We start from the raw sequence: 24,850 nt of genomic DNA, 5'->3' as shown, positions 1-24,850 counted from the left end.
TAATTAATTAATTTTCAACTTTTGATATTTCAAGTAGTAATCATCACATTTCAATGACACTTGGTACATGGATGTCATAGGACACTGCACAGACCTGATAGTTTTTAGGATAATATCAGTATATATTAATTAGCTAATTTGCATAATTAATTAATTTTCAGCTTTTGATATTTCAAGTAGTAATCATCACATTTCAATGACACTTGGTACATAGATGTCATAGGACACTGCACAGACCTGATAGTTTTTAGGGTAATATGAGTACATATTAATTACCTAATTTGCATAATTAATTAATTTTCAGCTTTTGATATATCAAGTAGTAATCATCATATTTCAATGAGACTTGCTACATAGATCTTCTAGGATTATGCAGAGACCTGATTAGTTTTAATTGGATATTAATTACCTAATTTGCATAATGTTCCACTGATATATAAAGAACCACAAATTGGATTTTAATGAAACTTTTAAAGAGAACTATGCAGAAACCCAATTAGTTTTTGGTAAATATTTATGCTTATTAATCTCCTAATTAACATATTTTTTTAATTAATTAACACTGATATCTCAATTACTGATCATCACATTTGAATAAAATTTGGTACATAAATGCTCTAGAACAATAGACAGGCCTGATTAATTTTGGGTTAAAATTTGTTCATATTAATTCTCTAATTAGCATAATAATTCATAATTTTTTTGTTCTGTTCATATTAGTTACCTGATTTACATAATTAGTTTTCAGCTTTTCCATCAATATCTCATGTACAAGTAATTGACTCCCATGTGCGAAGCACAAAATGGGAGTCTTTGCAGTTAGTGTGTCTGTATGTGTGTGTGTATGTGTGTATGTGTGTGTGTGTGTATGTGTGTATGTGTGTGTGTGTGTATGTGTGTCCGACTGTTCCACTGCTATCTCAAGAACCATACATCGGTTTTTGATGAAACTTGGTGCATAGATGCTCTGGGCCAATGCGCAGATTTGATTAGGTTTTGGTAAAAATCCATGCTCGTTAATTACCTAATTTGCATGATAATTAGCTAATTTTTAGCTGTTCTATGACTGTTCCACTGATATCTAAAGAACCACTCATTGGATTTTGATGAAACTTGGTACATAGATGCTCTGAACATATGCGCAGATTTGATTAATTTTTGGTAAAAATCCGTGCATATTAATTACCTAATTTACATGATAATTAGCTATTTTTTAGTGGTTCCATGACTGTTCCACTGATATCTAAACAACCACTCATTGGATTTTGATGAAACTTGGCACACAGATGCTCCAAACTAATGCACAGATTTGATTAGTTTTGGGTAATAATCTGTACAATATTAATTACCTAATTTGCATAATGATTAATCAATTTTCGGCTTTTCCACTGATATCTCAAGTACTAATCATCACATTTCAATAAAACTTGGTACATAGATGTCATGGGACACTGCACAGACCTGATAGTTTTTAGGAGAATATCAGTACATATTAATTACCTAATTTGCATAATTAATTAATTTTCAGCATTTGATATAAGTAGTTAGCATTACATTTCAATGAAACTTGGTACTTACATACTCAAGGACTATGCAGAGATTGATTGTTTTCGATAAATATTTGTGCATATTAATCACCTAATTTGCATAATTAGTTAATTTTCAGCTTTTCCACGGGTATCTCAAGTACTAATCATCGCATTTCAATGAAACTTGGTACATAGATCCTTTAGGACTATGCAGAGACCTGAATAGTTTTTGGGTAAATAATTGTGCATATTAATTACCTAATTTGCATAATTAATTTTCAGCTTTTCTACTGATATCTAAAGTACTAATCATCACATTTCAATGAATCTAGAATTATGCAGACCCAATTAGTTTCCGGTAAATATTTGTGCATATTAATCACCTAATTTGCATAATTAACCAACTTTCACACTGATATCTCAGGTACTATACATCACATATCAATGAATGTACATGGATGCTGTAGGACAATAGACAGACCTGAATAATTGTGGGTTAAAATCTGTACATATTAATTACCTAATTTGCATAATTAACCAATTTTAAGCTTTCACACTGGTATCTAAAGTACCGTAAAAACTCCAAAATTTCGACCGGTTTTAAATAATTGGTGTTAGAAATGTGACGTGTTTTTAGAGTCAAAATTAAGGTGCATTTTCGGACAGCCGAATTTTTCAGAATAGAAATCAGCAAATGAAAAAATGGGGATGATAGACAGTGTGCTTCATTAGTTTTTAAAAAATGCAATGTCCGTCAATTGACGTAAACTTCCTCATGTTTCACGGTAAAAGCAAAGGTCGTGGCCGAGTTGTAACTCAAAATCTAAACAAAGTCATCAATCAGTGAGTATTATGACAAGCAAAACAAAACATCAAGACGCGGAGAAGAGGTCAGCACAAAACTAATAGGTCAAAAGACAAAGCTGTCTCGCACTACCTAGAAAAACTTGCGAATGTTCGAAGTACAGGTACCCATTGGACAAAAGATGCATGGAAGTTTAGCAAACTATCTCCCCGACCCAGTGCAATGTATCCGGTTAGAATCAAAGCTCACGTGTCCCTTATTTGAGGGACCAAATTCTGCCGTAAATTCGCCCTTGGATTAAAAAATAAAATGGGATTTAAGAAAATAAAATGGGACTTTTAAGGTGTATTTTGGCGTCATTTTTCGGACATTTCAATCAATCCTGCCGGCTAAAATAGAGTCTAAGTTTTACCGTAGTCATTGACGTTTGTCTATTCAAGAGTACACGTGTATGATTTTTATCGTGACTAGCGTGGGCGGGTAAGCTTCCTTTCGAGAATGAGCTGTTATCACTGTGAACAATGTTAAATTATTCTTCAGATGACCAGTTTATTTTTTAAAAACAACTAATTTTTTTATTTAAAAAAAATCATGCCGTTTTCGCATCAAAATCCAAGCCAAAATATCGTACTACAACATCAATCTCTTCCGCATTGCGTTCAATAACATTAACATATTTAAATAAGCTATGGTAATTTGAACACGTTGGCATCGTCCAGCTTTTTGATTGGTTAATTAGCGATTTGACCTATTTGACCTAAGAGAACATGGCGGATATCCTACAGCATCAAACGTTTATACGAGACCGGAATCATTCGCTTACTATGAAACTAAGTTGACTTTTATTTGTATTTCATAACCATTCAACACATTTATTTTGTGTACATTATTATAATCACTACTGAGTACAGTAATAATCAACAATTCAGAAACTCAGCATGCCGAGATTTTTGTGTTCGTTTTTATTTGAAACGTTTATTTAGAATATATTTTCGTTACCAATAAAATAAAAATCTCTCAGTCAATCAGAAACCCGGATTCATGCCTTCGAGGAAGGTCCCGTTTGAACGCTCACATCGTGTTTTTTTTTCGTTTGGGGGAAAACTAAAACTGGTCGCAATTTTCGAATAAGAATGAGTCGGCAATTTTTAGTGGAGTCGAAAATTTGGAGGTAAATAAAACACCGAAACCCGGCAAATAAATAGGCGGGCGAATTTTTAGAGGGGTCGAAATTTTGGAGTTTTCACGGTACTAATTATTCCATTTCAATGAAACTTAGTACAAAGATGCTCTAGGACAATGTACAAACCTAATTAGTTTGGGGTAAAAATCTGTTCATATTTATTCCCTAATAAGCATAATAATTCATAATTTTTTGGTTCTAATCACATTTCAATTAAACTTGGAGACATAGATTTTCTGTTACATTGCGCAGACCTCATTAGTTTTACACTCAAATCTGGTCATATTAATTTTCTGATTTGCATAATTAGTTTTCAGCTAAGTAATTTCGAATTATATTTAATGTGTCTCCAATACTCTCAGCACATGGGAGTTCTTTCTAAGCTTTCTTTGATTTTTAATTAATTTTTAATGTGTCTTCAATACTCTCAGCACACGGGAGTTCTTTCTAAGCTTTCTTTGATTTTCTGATTGCTGCAATCTGTGGGGACAACATAGTGTTTCCTTGACTAGTTAAGGCTTGATTTTCTGGTGAAGAATCAAGGAGCAGGAATTGACACAACTACATTTGTACTCCCTCACTTTCATGGATCATTGGCAGCAAGGAGCAAAAGGAATTGTTGCTTGGTCAAGTCAGAAAGGTTATTATTATTGAACATATGCAATCAGGAGAGGTACTAAAGAAATGTTTATCTGATATACGGTGAGGAAACATTTCACAGCCACACCCCCTATGACTATTAGACAATATGTAAAGCACACCATTTATACCCTATGTTTAATTTCAAATTATCCATATGGGGGAATTTGTGTATTTTCTTTTGTATTGCGTTTTACAGGTATTTGTCACTGATTTGATTGTAAGTTGCTAAACATGAAATATTTTAAGAGGTACAAGCGCTGCACTTTGTTTTACAATCTGATCCAATGTATAGCCTTTATTGGAAAAGGGTTACTAGTAAATTGTCATTTTAATCATTACAACATTTCTTGCATGAAATCTTGTACACGGATCAACAGTTGTTCATCTACTTCAACTATGTTATCCTTGAATTGTATTATTAAAAAAAATAACATGCATATATACAAGTATTTAATAGCAGCAGCAAATATTCTGATGATAGCCTGGTTCCTGCCAACCAGTCACAGAGAATGTTAAGGAATCTTTCATCATATTAAATAATATGTTATTGTTTTACTTACACAGAATGTGTCTTCATGTACTGTTGATACGGTGGATAGTATAAGCGATGTATTATTGAACCGCCGAGTGGCAGGAGAAGGTTCTAGTATCCTGACATATCCTACTTTTTCTTTGGTACTTGGCAAGTGGGAGAAGGGGAACATAGGGGAGAGCGTATTTCAAGATGATGACAATGCATGGTTTAGGCTACCTAATTCAAGTGTCCTGTTCAACACAAGTAATGATGAAGATTTAACTGTGGTTGTAGGAGTAAAGGTACTAGATTCATGTTCTTGTGACTAAATTCTTAAGTATTTTAACAGAGTGCAACTTGTTAAATGGATCTTGGACTAAAAGCCAATTATTGTCTCGCTGGCTGGTATGCAAACTTGAAATGTTACTATGTATAAATGTACAACTAACTGGGTATAACATTGACAATTACATCCATTGTTACTCTTTCATCCAATTTATAGATGCAGCATTTTTATGATAATCCGTTCAGTTGGAAATCAAGTCCAATAACATCATCAGTAGTTAGTCTACAACTGGTTGAAGAAGACACAACACCACTTGTTGTTCAAAATCTCAGCCAACCTATCCAAATGTCAATTCCTGATACAAATGATATTCAAGTTATACACGCTGTGGTATTGAAGGACACTGCTACACTGTTTACCATCAACATTACATCATCAGAATCCTCTCTATTACTGGAAGTCAATACATCGTATGAGTTACAAAACCCAACTTACAAACTGCATATGCACTATGATGGGTCAGTAGATGGAGATGACGCTGATAATGTTGTCATGTTGCAGCTAAATAGTACAGCTATAATACAACCATGGCAACTTTCAGGACCAGGCCTTTATACTGTAGCTCTCTACTTTAACCCAGAGGATGATAAATTTAATATATCAATATCAATTGGTGAGACTAGTTGTTTTTATTGGAATACCATCAACGAAAATTGGATGTCAGAAGGTTGTCAGGTAAGATCTTAAACAAAAATTGTTATAATCTCTTTGCTTGAGCAGGTTTCCTTTCATACATGGAAATGTTGATTCTCTTCTAAATTCAGAGGGTTACATTTCAAAAATATGATAATTCAACTGGTGAATTTCATGGTGAAAGTACTCAATCATATATCATATTGCTCAAACAAGTGCTTCTTAAAAACATTTTATACTGTTTTGTAAAATATCTAATAAATTTATCAATTTTTAAATCGAGCATGATTACTATTAATGGTGAAAATATGCATTTTTAAAGTGAACATGTTTTAGTGAAACAGGAGAAAAGAAAATCATATACATGAATTGTTTATTGATATCGATTAATATTGTTACAAATTTTTGGAATGGGATAATATATTTTTCCATGCATATATTCATTGAGAATTTCACTTGCAAAATATATTGTACATTTGAGTATATTTATAAAGTCTTGCCTTGAACTCAACAGATGGTTATTTGATGTGATTATGTACAGCTAAACTATTACAATAAAAACACGAGAAATGTTTGCTCAACTTAATTCAAAATACCTTTTAACAAATCATGATGAAAACTTAGCATGAAGTAAAGGTGAGACATTTTTGCGTTAAATAGGAAATTTCACAAGTCACTGTGATTCCCCTGTCTGAAAGAAAATCTGACCAAATTGAAAATTATGTCATCTTATTCAGTGTTATGGGTTATTGCCATTAGGGTGGCACAAATTTGTGCATTGGTTTCTACTGTGAAATTATTTCTTCATATACTAAATTGATATGAATTTTAATATTGTTAATTATATAAATTTAGCGAGTTTGCAGTGTGGTAATAATTTACCACTGTGTACAATGGGAAGTGTTTTTCCATAATGCATTGCGTATACGTGCTGCAATATGCAAAATTTGCAACTGCTTTATATATATTTTTTTGTAATTTTCCATGTCTCACAAAGTTTGTGTCATGAGATTGAAGTAAAATAATTCACAATGTATTATATGGTTGGTATGTGGAAGTTTTTGATGTATTTTTATGGCAATATCTAAAACTGTTAATGAGAGAATATTTGATTTACTTCACAGGTCTCACCTTATTCAAGTTTCTCAAATCTGGAATGTGATTGCAATCATTTAACTTTCTTTGGACGCAGTCAGTTACCCATCTCATATAGGTTGTATGATGATTCAAAATATGTACAGAAGCTAAACAATCCTGTCATCATCTGTACTGTTGTCAGTTTAATTGTCGTATATATTGTATGTGCAGTATTGGCACACTGGCGGGATAGACTGTCCAGGACGGTAAGTACCGTAACAGTCATCATCTGCATTGATATTATGTTAGCACAAATATTGTAAACCATATTTGCTTTCAAAGAAGCTCAAAAGTAATACATAAGCAACAGACGTGTCTCTGTGGTCAAAATAATCAATTAATGCCCCCAGCGTACAATAAACTTGAGTCAATATGCACTTCTATTGAATATGTGCAGCAAAAAGGGGTCCAAATGTAGTATTATATAAACATTGAACAATAGACCATTTTCCATTCAGTGTGAGAGCCAGTGTTGTGAGTGAAATAGAACAAATAAAGGTCATAGCGTAGTAGTGGTTTCAAAACATCACCTGGTATTTTGACAAATGAAAAACTAATTTTTGAGTATTGGAACTCATGATAATGTGCTATACACATTTGAGGATAGACATTAAATATAAAAAGAAAAGAAAAATTCAAGATCAAAATAAAAATTAAGTGAGATCTCGTAGTGAATGGAAAATCACTAATTATCATGCTTTGATGTGTATCCCATCAACTATATTCATTCCACAATATAAATTAGAATACATGATTTCTGGCATGTATTATTTCTATGACTGATGTGAACAAAGGAAAGTGTTTGAATGTCTGTGACATACAAATGTAATTATATGATACACGTTGACTAAATTAGGAAGGACGCCTGTAACACACTCAAACATGTCCATGTGTATTAATGTATTTTAACATTTCATTGACAACAGGATGAGGTTAGATTGTTAGAAGACAATGATCCGTTCAATGAATACTGCTACAATATCACTATATGTACTGGTGTAAGACCTGGTGCTGGAACCACTTCAAACATTGCTGTTATTCTGTATGGTACGCTGGATAGCAGTGATACACATGTACTGAATCCAGGACCCATACTGCAGCGTGGTTCTGTTGACACCTTTCAACTGACAACTCACCATACCCTTGGTGATATACGGTCTGTACGACTTTGGACAGATAATTCTGGTAACAGTGCTTCTTGGTAAGTTAACTGATATTGAGTAGTTTTATAGATCTACTGCTATTACATATTATTATACATCTGTCACCATAACACTATAAGTTATAACATGCCGTAATTTTGTGGTATTGCCTAGGGTATTTTCATCCTACCATATTAGAAATGCTAATTCCAAATATGGAACGATTACGTGCATAAGCATGTTCTAATAATAAAAACAGACATGGTAGCCCTCAGAGTTTTACGGCACCCCATACAAAGAGGTTTGCTGAATCTGTTCTAAACTTGTATTTTGGCATTCCTATGATGTATCCTTGGGAGGAAAACATGTATAATAATAAGGTTATTACGAAGATACTGAAAAGTATGCACTCAGACAGTACTTGACTTTCTTTATAGTTCAGTGGAGAATATGGAGTTGAGATACACTTATACTTCAACAAAATTGACCATCATCAAATATGTATAGCACACAAAAAATACTATTAGGTTTGTAAGTTTAGACGTCACTACAATGCTATTGTCCTGTTTTTACGCATAATACAGGATCTTGCAGTGAACGGAAAAAGGTCTATTAAAGACAACTATAGTATAAAGACAATTTTCCTGTATATTAGACATGTATTGCTATAAATTACCTATTTTGTTGTTGTTTTTTGTAGGTTTGTTAGCTATGTGATCATTGATGATATACAGACCAGTCATCATTGGAATTTTATCTGTAACTCATGGTTATCAATAGATAGCAGAGTAGATACTGTATTCACTATGACACCACATGTAGCAGGGAATAATCTCATATCCACGATTGTTAGTTTCCTCAGCAATGGATACCCATGGTGTTTTTACTTCACCAATGCTCCTGACTGCTGTCTCTCAAGATTCCAGCAGTTATCTTGCTTTGTTTCGTTTGTACTGTTTACTTCGTTAGTTAATAGCACATTGTATCTTACTTCAGATAGTCCTTCTGCCAAAGACATATTTGGATTTTTAACAGTGACACAACTGATCACAGGCCTAGAATGTGCACTCATCTCTCTTCCCATCAACTTGGCAATTCTGCTCATCTTCAAAATGTCATTCAGAGATAGCAGATTGTATCACTGTGAACCTGAAGAGTTTTATTCAATGGATCATGTGTCAATTGGGCTGACTTTGTCGCACGATATGGCTCCTCTAATGAAGTCACTTCTAGATGTCAGGTATAACTTGAAGAAAATACTCAAACGATATGAATTGGAAACAAATCATGATAAATATAGTGGCTCTCATGAGTCTTTTTTGACAGCTCATAGTGGTAGTAGCATTTGGAGAGCATATGATGCTCAAATAGATGCAAGAAACAGTGATGTTGAAAACTATGGACAGAGTAAAGTATCCCTGCAGGACATTGAATTTGAACCAACAATGCAGCTGACCAGAAGACACTACACAACTGGATACAATCTACCAGAATGGTGTATTTACATAGGATGGTGTTCAGTTATAGCTACAACAATTGTTCCAATCTTTTTCATTATCTTCTATGGTTTGAAGCTCACTGTGCAATTGTCCCTTGATTTGCTAACATCATTTGTCTTGACTTTCTTGGAGACAGTTTTTATTGTTCAGCCTGTTATACTGATATTAGCTGCTGTTTTAGCAGTTATTTTTTGCAAGCAACCTATATTGAATTATTATATGCACAGGAAAAATAGAAAACATCATTTGTACACAAGTAAGTGTCTTTAATTCTAATACTTGGCACCTCCACTTAGAATCAGTAGTTGGCACCCTCCAGAATCAGAATGTTGTTGGCACCCTTCACTTAAGATCAGTATGTAGTTGGCACTCTTCACTTAGGATAAGTAGTTGGCACGCTTCACTTAGGATCAGTAGTTGGCCCCCTTCACTTAGGATCAGTAGTTGGCTCCCTTCACTTAAGATCAGTATGTAGTTGGTACCCTGCACTTAGGATCAGTATGTAGTTGACACCCTTCACTTAGGATCAGTAGTTGGCATCCTCCACTTAGAATCAGTATGTAGTGGGCATCCTCCACTTAGGATCAGTATGTAGTTGGCACCCTTCACTTAGGATCAGTATGTAGTTGGCACCCTTCACTTAGGATCAGTAGATGGCACCCTTCACTTAAGATCAGTATGTAGTTGGCACCCTTCACTTAAGATCAGTATGTAGTTGGCACCCTTCACTTAGGATCAGTATGTAGTTGGTACCCTTCACTTAGGATCAGTATGTAGTTGGCATCCTTCACTTAGGATCAGTATGTAGTTGGCACCCTTCACTTAGGATCAGTATGTAGTTGGCATCCTCCACTTAGAATCAGTATGTAGTTGATACCCTGCACTTAGGATCAGTAGTTGATACCCTTCATTTAGGATCAGTAGTTGGCTCCCTTCACTTAAGATCAGTATGTAGTTGGTACCCTCCACTTAGGATCAGTATTTAGTTGATACCCTCCACTTAGGATCAGTAGTTGACACCCTTCACTTAGGATCAGTAGTTGGCTCCCTTCACTTAAGATCAGTATGTAGTTGGAACCCTGCACTTAGGATCAGTATGTAGTTGGCACCCTTCACTTAGGATCAGTAGTTGGCACCCTTCACTTAGGATCAGTATGTAGTTGGCACCCTTCACTTAGGATCAGTATGTAGTTGGCATCCTCCACTTAGGATCAGTATGTAGTTGGCACCCTTCACTTAGGATCAGTATGTAGTTGGCACCCTTCACTTAGGATCAGTATGTAGTTGGCACCCTTCACTTAGGATCAGTATGTAGTTGGCATCCTCCACTTAGGATCAATATGTAGTTGGCACTCTCCACTTAGGATCAGTATGTAGTTGGAACCCTGCACTTAGGATCAGTATGTAGTTGGCACCCTTCACTTAGGATCAGTAGTTGGCACCCTTCACTTAGGATCAGTATGTAGTTGGCACCCTTCACTTAGGATCAGTATGTAGTTGGCATCCTCCACTTAGGATCAATATGTAGTTGGCACCCTTCACTTAGGATCAGTATGTAGTTGGCATCCTCCACTTAGGATCAATATGTAGTTGGCACCCTTCACTTAGGATCAGTATGTAGTTGGCATCCTCCACTTAGGATCAATATGTAGTTGGCACCCTTCACTTAGGATCAGTATGTAGTTGGTACCCTTCACTTAGGATCAGTATGTAGTTGGCATCCTTCACTTAGGATCAGTAGTTGGCATCCTCCACTTAGGATCAATATGTAGTTGGCACCCTTCACTTAGGATCAGTATGTAGTTGGTACCCTTCACTTAGGATCAGTATGTAGTTGGCATCCTTCACTTAGGATCAGTAGTTGGCATCCTCCACTTAGGATCAGTATGTAGTTGGCACTCTCCACTTAGGATCAGTATGCACCCTCTACATCAGTTAGTAAACATTATTCAGAGCCCGTCACTTAGGACCTGTAAATACTAGTAGCCACTTTCCACTTGTTATCCACCACCTAGGATCAGTATTTGGGCCCCTCTGTATTTCAGCTCATTATGTACATTTCTGGTGTCACAATTTTCTCATTAATAAATTTTATACTGAATTTTACAGGTACAGTGCAAATGGAATGCTTAGAAAAAAAATTGGCGAAAATAAATAATCTTCGAGAGAAGCCATGCTACCATCCACCACTGCACACAAGCATAACAGATTGCCAAAGGAAAAACAACTTCTACAATACACTAAGGGAAGTTGTCAGTTATATAATATTCATAGCACTGGTATTCATCATAGCTTTCAGCAAGAATGTTTCTCAGACTTTCACAATGAACGAAGCTCTAAAACACAGATTTGTTGGCGACTTTCAAAAGGTAAAGACATAATATAGTTATCCTCTTCACTTTGGTCATTAGGAGAACAGCCTATGAGAGTTTATTGTACCAGAAAGTATTGGCCAATTTGCCATGTTAAGTCCTCTAGTTGATTTTGTTAATTAGTCCCCGTTCGGACGCAGTCCGAAAACGGGCACTTATGTTTTGCCCTGTGTGCGTCCGTCCGTCCGTCCGTCCGTGCGTCCGTGATCACCTGTATCTCGAACATGCATGGACCGATTAAGTTCAAACTTCACTCATACATCACACATTATATGGGACATATGCACATGCATTTTTTTCATGATCTGATTAACGATAGCCGAATAGCGGCCATTTTAAGGCCGAAAATGCATCAAAATCGCACATTTTCACCATTCTGGACCCGGATCTCAGTTATGCATGGACGGATTTTGTTCAAATTTGGTACATACATTAACCCTTTGCACACCATAGATACTTTGTTGCAACAATGTTGCAGGGCCCATTACTAATTTGCATATTTGTACTCCCATAACCCAAAACTTTTTACCAATTCAGTGTGAGCCAGGTAGGTTGACATGTACACAGGGAAAAGAAGACTAGGACACTGTAGTTTCATTTCATTTAAAAAAAAACACATTTTATTTACAATTCACTTGGTTTCTAATTTATGATAACACCGAAATAGGCACTCATTTCATCTCTGTCCGTTTCATACCAATGCCGGTCTACGCGCCCGGTAACTTCCTGTCTATGTCTAGCCATGGAGGTAGAAATGGTCTAGCGTATTTATTTGTTTCCCCGACCAACAAATCCAAAAAATCGTCCGTAAAATATAATTTAAAAAAATCCAGTGGTTCCCCGTCGAAACAAACACCATGTCTTGGTCCTGAAAACTGGTCGTCATGTGCTGGAATGTTCACGTCGGTCCTTTCATTTGACCAGATGTTTGGTGTATCGGCGATGTCATCGGCATCAGAGTCCGAGTCACTGTCGGCATCGGCATTCAGCAAGTCTAACAGTTCATTAGAATCGATGTCACTGCCACTGCCACAGTTGGTATTTTGACATAACAATTCACATCTCAATCTCCCTTCGTCTATTTCTTCCACTGTAAAGCCTTCAAACTCAGTGTCTGAATCAGACTCATCGAAAAATCTCAGAATTGCGTCACGATCAGTTTGCGATGACAGCTCCGAGTCGGCCGGTTGTTGTGGCATCCCGGTACTGGGGCCCGCAGTCTGCTGTTCGCTCACAGTTTGGAAATTCATCACTGAGTTAAAACTTTAAACGTATCATACAAATAGTTGTGAATAATTGCATAAAAAATCCAAAAATACTCTACAGGAATTTAATTCGTTCGATTACAAGTCAGCTGTGTTTACAAACAAATGCAAATACGCAGTGGAGGTCAACTGAATGATCGTGTCTGTCAACCACTGAAAAACCTTGCATATTCCCGCCACAGTCAAATTAGTGTGTAATTTATTCATATATTCGGAAGAAGTATTCCTTATTTGGCAGGATTCTTTATTAGAATATACACATGGAACAGTAGGGCGGGAATTGCCGGGGCAACGACACAGTGATCGTGTTTAAATATTCAAACCAACGGTAATTGATGACAGTGTCGTTTGGCCTACAGAGGTCATTGGATATTCCCGTTTAAAACCCCCATTTTAAAGCGATATTTGAACACTGTGAATGAAAAAAATACATGGATATCCAGTGGAAATACAACAGAGGCGAAATAAGGACTTGCAGTGAAAAATAGCAACGAAACTGGGATGCCTTTTTTACGGAACCAGCGACTACGGCAATTTTCACGTGTTGACCTCTGCTGGCACGCAAGACTGATTGCGATGACAGTCTGATTTTTCGACATTAAAAACTCGCCGACAAGGAAAAACAACATTTTATATAGGTAATTTATTTAAATAATGTTTCCAGTTCAGATGAATATAAATTTTATATGTATTATGCGTTTATTTTGGATAAAAACTGCGGTAGAATAAATGAACTTTCACCAAACATGCCGCTGTGTTTGTTTATTTATGCAAATTGTCACAGCTCTTCACAGACACCGTCCGAAAAACCCGTTGTACAAGAAAAGTACGAGGACAATTCGTATATAATTTTCAGTCTGAACGTACCTGTATTTCTAATTATTTTCATCAACAATTTATTTTTTCATGCAAAGATCATGGGAGATCAGAATCAACTTCTGTTTCAATCTATGAAATACCGGCCGTTTACGGCCGCATTGGGATTTTGACAGTGCATTAACGGGTGGCCTTTTACGGCCGAATTGGGTTATCTTTGGTCTGAAATAAGCGGCCGTATATGGCCGCATTGGGGCGCAAAGGGTTAAACATAATAGGACCTTGATGCACATCATTTTTTTTTTGGATCGGGTTCGAAATGGCCGACTGGCGGCCATTTTGTTTTAAAGAATTCAGTTCTGGATCCGTATCCGAGACATGTCTGGATTGATCAAGTTCAAACTTCACACACACAAGGTACATCATGTCACAAATATGTATGTGCATTTGTTTCATGATCCCATTAACGATAGCCAAATGGCGGCCGCTTTAAGGCCGAAAATGCATTGAAATCGCACATTTTCACCATTCCGAACCCGGATCTCAGTTATGCATGGATGGATTTCATTCAAATTTGGTACATACATTAAACATAATAGGACCTTGATGCACGTCATTTTTTTTCCCGGATCAAGTTCGAAATGGTCGACTGGCGGCCATTTTGTTAAAGAATTCAGTTCTGGATCCGTATCCAAGACATGTCTGGATTGATCAAGTTCAAACTTCACACACACATGGTGCATCATGTCACAAATAGATATGTGCATTTGTTTCATGATCCGCTTAACAAAAGCTGAATGATGGCCATTTTAAGACCGAAAATGCATTAAAATCACGTATTTTCACAATTCCGGAACCAGATCTCAGTCATGCATGGATGGATTTTGTTCAGATTTAGTACAATGTGTTGTACATATGCAGGTGCATTTCGGTCATGATCTGCTTTGAATGTATATGTCACTCAAATATGAACGGAACGAGGACGTGTCATTGACAATGACTTGTGTTTTAAAGAATTCAGTTCTGGATTCGTATCCGAGACATGTCTGGATTGATCAAGTTCAAACTTCACACACACAAGGTACATCATGTCACAAATATGTATGTGCATTTGTTTCATGATCTCATTAACGATAGCCAAATGGGGGCCGCTTTAAGGCCGAAAATGCATTGAAATCGCACATTTTCACCATTCCGGACCCGTATCTCAGTTATGCATAGATGGATTTTGTTCAAATTTGGTACATACATTAAACATAATAGGACCTTGATGCACGTCTTTTTTTTTTCGGATCAAGTTCGAAATGGCCGACTGGCGGCCATTTTGTTAAAGAATTCAGTTCTGGATCCGTATCCAAGACATGTCTGGATTGATCAAGTTCAAACTTCACACACACATGGTACATCATGTCACAAATAGATATGTGCATTTGTTTCATGATCTGCTTAACAATAATGGAATGATGGCCATTTTAAGGCCGAAAATGCATCAAAATCACGTATTTTCACAATTCCAGAACCGGATCTCAGTCATGCATGGATGGATTTTGTTCAGATTTAGCACAATGTGTTGTACATATGCAGGTGCATTTCGGTCATGATCTGCTTTGAATGTATATGTCACTCAAATATGAACGGAACGGGGACGTGTCATTGACAATGACTTGTTGTAAAATGAAATATCAAGATACAGTTAGAAGAGCAGACTTGTAGTTAAACAGACTAGCTAGACTTTATAACTTCTTCTGAGGAGAGATGTATATATTTTGCCCACAGATCACAACATACAGTGATATGTTCAGTTGGATGAATGCGACTTTAATACCAAAATTGTACCACGACACTCATGACATGGACAGTGAATGCAGACTATTAGGTAGTGTTAGGCTGAGACTTATCAGAGGAGAGTCAGGTATGTATAGAATAGTGAATGTAGAATAAGTAGTGTTACCTAGGTACCTTGCTGCAGGGAGTGTTAGACCACTGTTGTTTAGCAAGGCTATGAATTGTGTCTATGGTGGCAAATTTTTAGAGTTTTGGTTTTTGCCATTTCAAATAGGACATTTAATTCGGGGGTACATCTTTGGAATGACATCATTAGGTGATACTCATCTTCAACTTCGTTCTGATCACAAAGGTTGCATAATCTATTAGCAAGGGGTATTCCTTTGTGTCTGCCAGTGTCAAGTTATGGTCACTGAGGCAGGATTTAGTTAAATTTTCGCGCATCTCAATATTTTTTTTTAATTCTCTGTATGTTCTTAATTTATTATTTTGTTTTGATCGATTGTTGTTATGTAATTCACTTTTCCAAGTTGATATGAATGATGTTTGTATATTTTTGTTAATTTGTCCTAATTGCCTTGCTGTTAGAATTTCATTGCTGTTGGCCAGGTTAGACTGGTTGATGTTATTCAAAAGGAAATCTATATTAGCGTACCATTTACTATTAATTTCTTTATTTTCTTGGGAAGCTTGTTTTAATAATGAATTTGACGAGTTCTTTACACGATTAAAATATTTTATCATTTATTTTCCTATAAAAGTCTCCAATGGGTAACGTCCAAGTTCACCGTATAAACCCATTGTTGTGGTGTTTTTGAATGTCCCCGAGAGAAAACAAAGATAATTTATATGTACATCTTCAATTGGTGATTTTAGTGTAATTTCATCTCCCCATACATCACTACCATATGTGAGAATTTGTCTGATTAGTTTATCAACCAGAGAGAGTGACAGTGGTATGGATAGTGAATGCAGAAAAGGTAGTGTTAGGCTGAAACTTGGTTAATAGCAGCTTAAACTTAGCAAAGGACACAAATATTTTGTTTTTTTGTGATAACTCACCAGCACTGCACTCTTTTCTATGTTAGCCATTTTCATCTTTTTATTGTTAAAAAAACTTGGTAAGACTTGTAAAGCAAAAATATATTATAGTGTGGCAATACCACTCATAGTTGTTTCACTGCAACCATACATGTACAATGTCCTATTATAGACTGGATATAGTCTATATAGTGCACTTCAGTGACACTATAGAAGATTATTATACTGGTACATAATATGCAAATAAGTCTCTTGAAATATTGAAACCAAAATTACATTTTGTTTCAGACCAATGTGCTACAAAATCTGGTTGTAACGTTAAATTGAGTGAAGACGGTTTATACACTCCATCTAGTGGCTGGCAATACGAACCATCAAATCAAGCTCAAGGCAGTTACCTTATTGGTCAGTTTGATCTGTACCCAAGAGGGGGTCATATAATTGACTTGGGGTCCACTTTTGACGAGAGTTCGGCCATGTTTAATGACATTTATAATTCAGGTTCGTTAAATGTTAATAACGAGGCATACTTTATAGAATTCGTTATGTACAATGAGCATGTGAATCTTATCAGCATTTTGACGTTTTTAATGGAATCTCCACTGACTGGTAACGTTGCACCCAGCTATGAAATTTACACTTTTCAATTCCAGAAGCTCTGGCACGCTTTAGACTATGTTGCATGTTTGTATCTTCTTTATGTTATTTATATGATGTATGTAGAAATGCATAGGCTTAATTGTCTTGGCAGAAGATACTTCCTCTCTGTGTGGAACTATGTCAATTTATTAATTATCATCATGTTGTGGATTGCTTTAGTTTTCTACGTACAGCTTGTTTTAGATTTCCAGACAACAGTTTCTAAATACAAGTCACACCGAGACATTTTCACCAGTTTCTATACTGTCGCTATGTGTGATAAAGTGTACTCAGTCTTGTCCTATTTTATAGTACTGCTGGGAACTCTTAAATTTGTCCATTTAATATTTAAAGTTGGGAATATTAATAATTTGCTGTATTTGAGCATCAGTGGCGCATCTACATCTATCTTTTGGTTCACTGCTACAATCATATTGGTGGTTTTAATCTATGCACAGTTCTGTTACCTTGTTTTTGGCCACTCTGTATCAGACTTTGGTAGTGGATCCGATGCATTCTTGTCTTTGCTGAGCCTTCTGATTAGGGAGTACCACATGAAGGAGTTATTAGCGTACAGTGTGATTCTTGGGCGCATGGTTTTTGCTACTTTCACATTCACAATTTACTTCATGTTAGTTCCAGTTTTTAGTGTTATTATGATGAATTCATATGCAAATCAGAAACATCAGTAAACTTTTTAATTAAGAGTAGCATACTCTCATTCATTGTAACTTGTATACCTTTCTTATTACACTTTTAAATATTTAAATAAAACAATTTTAACACAAAATTTTAGTTTTGCTTTAATACTTATTATAAAAAATATTAACTGTGTGAATGAAATGAGCACTATTATCACAAAACTATGGTGCAATGAACAGTCTCTGTTGTGTATTTAATTTTAAAAACCTTAAGCACATTGAATTCTCTTTGTTTAAAATGGGTTTTGGTACAAGTGTGTATACATGTAAATGTCATGTTATGTATGTGACAATGAATGATATATATTCATCCCAAGAAAAAACAAGCCATGCATGGCAGATTCCCCGTTAGTTATCAAATTGAAGATATATAGTTTTGTTTATACATGTAGTAATATAGCTGGAATATAACCATGTCAGGAATATGATTTTTTTAACATTAAAATGATTGACATTTGTATCTGATCGTCAAACAAGTACTTGTCCATATTGAGAGATATTGCTCTGAAACAGCCATTTTGAATACATGTAGGTATATATATATTTTTTTTATTTCTTTATTCCACACTATATACTTCCATTTCAGTTTCTCTGTAATGAAAACTCTTAAGCAAATATTTACCCAAACTTAGTAAAATATACGAGTTAGTACTCTGTAGCAATGCAATGAATTTCATCTTGGTTGGTGGTGAAAAATAATATTTTGGTAAGAATTTTTGTCTAAGTGCTTCATATTTTGGACAAACCATAGTAAAATGATATTCGTCCTCTGTGACCCTGCAACCAAATGGACATAATATTTGGTCACGTGGAATATCCAATGTTCTACCATTTTCAATTTCTAGGGGATGACAAGAAATTCTAGTTATAGCACATGAATAGATAGGAGTAGCCAACGAAATAGCAGCAAGATATCTTTCATATATTAAATCTTGTTTAAACATGCAATATGTTTGAAACTTTACATTTTTATTAATTTCTGCACACCAATTCTGTCTAGATATATCAAAACATCTTCTTTTAAATTCACTGAAGAACATCTCGCTATTATCAATTCTTTGTTCATACCATACATGTCCATAACCAGATGTACATAAAATATTTTTTATCTCTAAAGACCAACACTTAGACCCCCCTTCTGCTCTATGGTATAGATAATTATAACATTCCTTTAAAATAGTTGAGCCGCCCTCTTGAATCAGTTTCAGCCAAAATCTGACCATTTCAATATTAACATAAACTCTAACTGAGTGTCTCCCTAATTCACCCCTTACTGCAGCATTGGAAGCGTTGAAACTAACTCTCAATAGAAATTTACAAAACTTATTTTGTACTTTTTCTATGTCAGCTATTACACCCCGCATTCCCCACACACAACTACCGTATAACAAAATTGGCAATATTTTACAGTCAAATACTTTGCATGCAAGATCAGGCTGCAGTCCCCCCAACCCCATAATGGTTTTTTAGCCTTCGCAGACGAAGGCTTATAGATTGGGTTCTGTCCGTCCGTCTGTCTGTCCGTCCATCTTTTACCTCTTATAACTTTGATATGCTCTGTCCAATTTTTTTCCAAATTGGTGCAAATGTATATCTCAATGCCATACATATGCACGGCAAGTATTTTTTTGATTCGCCAAAGTTTCATTGTGTTTTTCTGTGATTTTCAACATTTTACTAGTACAAATGCCGAAATGTGCCGGAAAAATCCGAGTTTTAACGACATCTCGCAAGAGAACTGGCATACCGTATTGCGCATGCGCCAGTCCAACCACAGGGAGCTCAGGAACTATAATCAACTGTAATACGCAGTCTCTATGAGCGGGGGGGGGGGTATCGGCTGGTATCTAGTGGTAAGAAATAGACTTACACTAGATACCAGCCGATACCCCCCCCCCCCCCCCCCCCGCTCATAGAGACTGCGATAACTTGTAGTTGATTATAGTTCCTGGGCTCCCTGTGGTCCAACCGCTGAAGAAATTGGCGGCGATTTCGTCTGAGAGTATTGTATTTCGGGACTGTATCTTTCTTTGCACAAGGCTTATATAGATTAAATTCTATCTCAAAGGTAAGAAACTGTGCTTATAGTATTTATTATGAACTTTGATTTATCCTTTTGTGTCCTGACTTTAGTGAGAAACTAGCGATCGCACAGTGTCATATTTTGCCAGAAAAACAGTCCTGCTATTAGTTCAAGAACTGGTTATGAAACGTGTAAATCGAAAGTCTATCTCGTCATTTAGGAGGCTTGGGAATAACGTTTGGCATATAAAATACTGGAATAATAAAAATGTAAAAGTTATGTACGATTGCTATTTCCGGTGTTCATTGGCAACTGTAGCAGATTGAAACTTGGTTTCGTGACGACATATTAGACTAGAATTATCGAGAAAACACAAGTCAAGTTCGGCCAACCGTGACTGCTTGAAAGCAATGATGAAATTGAAAAGTACTGTAATTCAATATCAATGAATCTATCATCACTTTTAAATTACCTTTGAAGTAAATATGATACCCGAGTGCGTTATTGCACTCGTGACTGGGACCTCCATGCGGTGTTGAAGTTTATCGATAAATCGAACCTCGTCAACAGAGACACATTTTCCCAATCAGCTATTTATTTCGGTACTGAAGTCAGGGTGGCAATTTCAATGTTTAGCTACCATAATTTATCTCCATTATGAGCAGGAAAATAAATTACGGACCTCGATTGAGAGGGATTTAACGGCGGCCATGTTTTTAAGGGATATGTGAAATAATATTAGGGAGGGGTCAAATTCACGTAATCCTCAATTTTAATGATGTTGACTTAATAGTCATAATTTTTTTTTTCAAAACTTCGGATATTATTTAATATATATTTAACTTGTCGCCAGCCACGAATGTCACACTAGACGAACTTGATCGATACTGCCGACTATTTCATGCATTTTTTATCGACGCACGACGACACGCAAATCGAGAAAAGTATTGTCCTTGCAACAATTTTGCGCAATACGTCACCAATATACAGTGACTGATTTTAATTTTTATTCAACATTAAAACAAACTACAGTGAGTTGTTCTATGGTCATATAAAAATAAAATGAACTACATTAAGATACAGTAAAGTTAACCAACTAAACAGAATGCTAAATAAAGCTAAATAATATTACAAACACATAGAATCACAATAAACTTGTACGATACAGTACAATACAATACTCTAACTACTATTGCTAAAGAGTGGAAAATCACATTCACATTAGAGTCATAACTATGAAAAGAATATTTTTATATTTGGTGGAGCTGCTCATATATCATGAGCATACATTTTTGTATGTACTGTGCAGTTTCCCAGCCAGTCAGGCTACTTCGCTACTTCATTACATCTTGCAGCCTTTCAAACAGTATATTGCTAGAAATGCATCAATTGATGTCCATGTATATTCCTAATTGCTCAGTGAAAACTTGCAATTTCTTTCTGGCTGGTATAGATATATTAAGTAATATATTTTCGTACTGAAAAGACAGTACGAAAATATCTTTTTTAATTAAATTTAACAGCTAATGGGAGCATATATGCTACAATCTCTGCTTAATTTTGACTAAATGTTTTTTTGTTTTTTTCAGGTGCAGAGCCAGAATATTTTTCTCGGAAAGCAAAGCCACTGAAACTGCATATACAATGTATTACAAAAGCATACTATTCGCTGCATGTCTGACAATTGTATAAAGTTTTGCAGGTCGTCTTTTTTTTTTTTGAGAAGTGCTGTCAACCATATGTGTTTCTCTGTACATAAAAGTTCAATTTCACATGATTTGTTAATATTAATGTATGATAATAAAAACTTGATAATATTTTTTCCTGATTCTTGCACTTTATTTGTATCATTGTCATATGAGAAGTACTCTTGTCCTTATTTAGAGATATTGAAACTAATTCAGGGCCATAAACTACATGTAGATCTGTACATGAAGTACATGGGAAGTAAAGTTGTTGACACAGGTAATGTACACCAAGGATCATTGCAGTTTCTCAGTTCTTCATCTGGTGCTAGTACTTGTATGACAAACGGTATCTTTGCTCTGTTACTGTTTGAAATATCAGAAGTTTTTCGCTGGAACAGTTCTGTGATTGACGGTGTTCTTGTATTAGGAATACAGTTGTACAAAGAAGTTTATCCAAACAGACACAACACTGACTCTTCAACATATTTGCAGATCTGATTTGCATACTTGCATGTCATTTTACCTGTTGTACTTGTTTGCTCTCTGGTGTTCTTGCTGAGAATGCCATAGAAATCATGTTTGCCAATTTACATCCAAACCAAAAACTGGACAAATTATATGTTGCAACTTTCAGTGTCATTCATGCCCTGTTTGATTGGATAAAGTTTTACGACTTGGAGGCCATTTTTTCCCTCAAAAATCTAAAAAAAACAAGCTTTTTCTAGCTGTTAACAGCTTTTTCTCAGATATGTCATCCAGTTTTGTTCAAAGTTGGTACAGGGACAGGTAATAATTGTTTACAAGTGCACATCGCATTATATGTTTAACAAGTTATAAATTGTCTCAGAAAAGCCAAATGAATAAATTTTTACCCCACCCCCTAAAATTGTAACACATCAATTCTGAACATTTAATAACAGAATTTTAATACAGCTCATAATGAATTAATTCACTCTGACACAAACTGAGCGGGGGCTATGACATGTCATGTCTTGTATTATATCGATTCAACCAATTACTTAACCTATCACTGAGAATACTCTACTTATAGTATTCAAAAGCATTATACTTCGATAGTTTGCTGGGTCATCCCTGCAACCCTTTTTGTACACTGGGGAAATTAATCCCCTGCTCCATTCTATAGGAAACACCCCTTGATCAAAAACTTTGTTATATAGACTGTATAACAGATCACAGATGTCTAAAGGTGCAAATTTCCAAAACTCAGAAGGAATTCCATCTGGGCCAGGTGATTTATTAGCCTTCAGTTTATCCAAATTTTTCTTCACCTCTGTCATAGTAATTGGTTGGTTAAATTCTACTAATTCCAAATCTACATCAGGTATTCCAATATTCTCTATATACATGTATATATATATAACATGATGTATAATGAATATATAAAATTTGAATATAATCAGTCAAAGCATTTATTAAAAGAGATATGGCTCTAGAAGCCCAATCATTAAAACAAAATGGCCGCCAGTCAGCCATTTTGAATCCAATCTGAAAAATAAAATGACGTGCATCAGAAACCTGTAATGTCTAATGTATGTTATAAGTTTGAACGAAATCCATCCATAAATGCCAGAAATGCTTGATATTCAAGGATTTTTTTAGCACAAAAATAGCCACCATTAGGCCACTTTGAAAAGGATCGTCAAACCAATATATCCTTATATCTGTGACATGATGTATAATGAATATTAATCAAAGAAAGCTTAGAAAGAACTCCTGTGTGCTGGGAGTATTGAAGACACATTAAAAATTAATTCAAAATTACTTGTACATGAGATATTGATGGAAATGCTGAAAACTAATTATGTAAATCAGGTAACTAATATGCACAGAACAGAACAAACACATTATGAATTATTATGCTAATTAGAGAATTAATATGAACAAATTTTAACCCAAAATTAATCAGGCCTGTCTATTGTTCTAGAGCATTTATGTACCTAATTTTATTCAAATGTGATGATCAGTAATTGAGATATCAGTGTTAATTAATTATGTTAATTAGGAGATAAATAAGCATAAATATTTACCAAAAACTAATTGGGTTTCTGCATAGTTCTCTTTAAAAGTTTCATTAAAATCCAATTTGTGGTTCTTTATCTATCAGTGGAACATTATGCAAATTAGGTAATTAATATCCAATTAAAACTAATCAGGTGTCTGCATAATCCTAGAAGATCTATGTAGCAAGTCTCATTGAAATATGATGATTACTACTTGATATATCAAAAGCTGAAAATTAATTAATTATGCAAATTAGGTAATTAATATGTACTCATATTACCCTAAAAACTATCAGATCTGTGCAGTGTCCTATGACATCTATGTACCAAGTGTCATTGAAATGTGATAATTACTACTTGAAATATCAAAAGCTGAAAATTAATTAATTATGCAAATTAGCTAATTAATATATACTGATATTACCCTGAAAACTATCAGGTCTGTGCAGTGTCCTATGACATCTATGTACCAAATTTCATTGAAATGTGATGATTACTACTTGAAATATCAGTGGAAAAGCCGGAAATTGATTAATCATTATGCAAATTAGGTAATTAATATTGCACAGATTTTTACCCAAAACTAATCAAATCTGCGCATTAATTTGGAGCATCTGTGTGCCAAGTTTCATCAAAATCCAATGAGTAGTTCTTTAGATATCAGTGGAACAGTCATGGAACAGCTAAAAATCAGCTAATTATCATGCAAATTAGGTAATTAATATGCATAGATTTTTACCAAAACCTAATCAAATCTGCGCATTGGCCCAGAGCATCTATGCACCAAGTTTCATCAAAAACTGATGTATGGTTCTTGAGATATCAGTGGAACAGACAGACACAGACACACACAGACAGACACACACACACACAGACAGACACAGACAGACAGACACACACACACAGACAGACACACACACACACTGCAAAGACTTATTTTTTGTGCTTTGCACACGGGAGTCAAAAATTTGAACATAATCAGTCAAAACAAGTCAGACATACGGGTCTGGAAACCCATTCATTAAAACAAAATGGCCACCAGACAGCCATTTTGAATCTGATCTGAAAA

At 35.3% G+C, this 24,850-nt stretch overlaps 1 protein-coding gene and 1 long non-coding RNA gene across 2 annotated transcripts; both read left to right on the top strand.

Moving 5' to 3' along the window:
- Nucleotides 1-8,078: 8,078 nt before the first annotated feature.
- Nucleotides 8,079-18,040, top strand: LOC144359456 (polycystin-1-like protein 2). Its single transcript, XM_085490938.1, has 5 exons — nucleotides 8,079-8,083; nucleotides 8,632-9,686; nucleotides 11,540-11,799; nucleotides 15,660-15,795; nucleotides 16,998-18,040. Exons 1-5 carry the CDS (start codon nucleotides 8,079-8,081, stop codon nucleotides 18,038-18,040), a joined length of 2,499 nt encoding a protein of 832 aa, XP_085347064.1.
- A 1,938-nt stretch (nucleotides 18,041-19,978) lies between these two features.
- LOC146733755 (uncharacterized) lies at nucleotides 19,979-21,892 on the top strand. The gene is made up of 2 exons (XR_014926706.1): nucleotides 19,979-20,117; nucleotides 21,662-21,892. It is a non-coding gene; the product is annotated as an uncharacterized LOC146733755 (long non-coding RNA).
- The last annotated feature ends 2,958 nt before the right edge of the window (nucleotides 21,893-24,850 follow it).

The sequence above is a fragment of the Saccoglossus kowalevskii genome, chromosome 16 (assembly GCF_978046115.1).
Source record: "Saccoglossus kowalevskii chromosome 16, keSacKowa6.1, whole genome shotgun sequence".
Taxonomy (NCBI): domain Eukaryota; kingdom Metazoa; phylum Hemichordata; class Enteropneusta; family Harrimaniidae; genus Saccoglossus; species Saccoglossus kowalevskii.
The sequence above is the reverse complement of the archived record's forward strand: the minus strand, read 5'-3'. Positions and strand labels throughout refer to the sequence as shown.

What these genes read in the sequence shown, in the direction of transcription:
- LOC144359456 (XM_085490938.1), top strand. An exon ending in AAAACATCATTTGTACACAA is followed by an intron (nt 9,687 to 11,539) that starts GTAAGTGTCTTT and finishes TGAATTTTACAG; the next exon opens with GTACAGTGCAAATGGAATGC. An exon ending in TTGTTGGCGACTTTCAAAAG is followed by an intron (nt 11,800 to 15,659) that starts GTAAAGACATAA and finishes TTTTGCCCACAG; the next exon opens with ATCACAACATACAGTGATAT.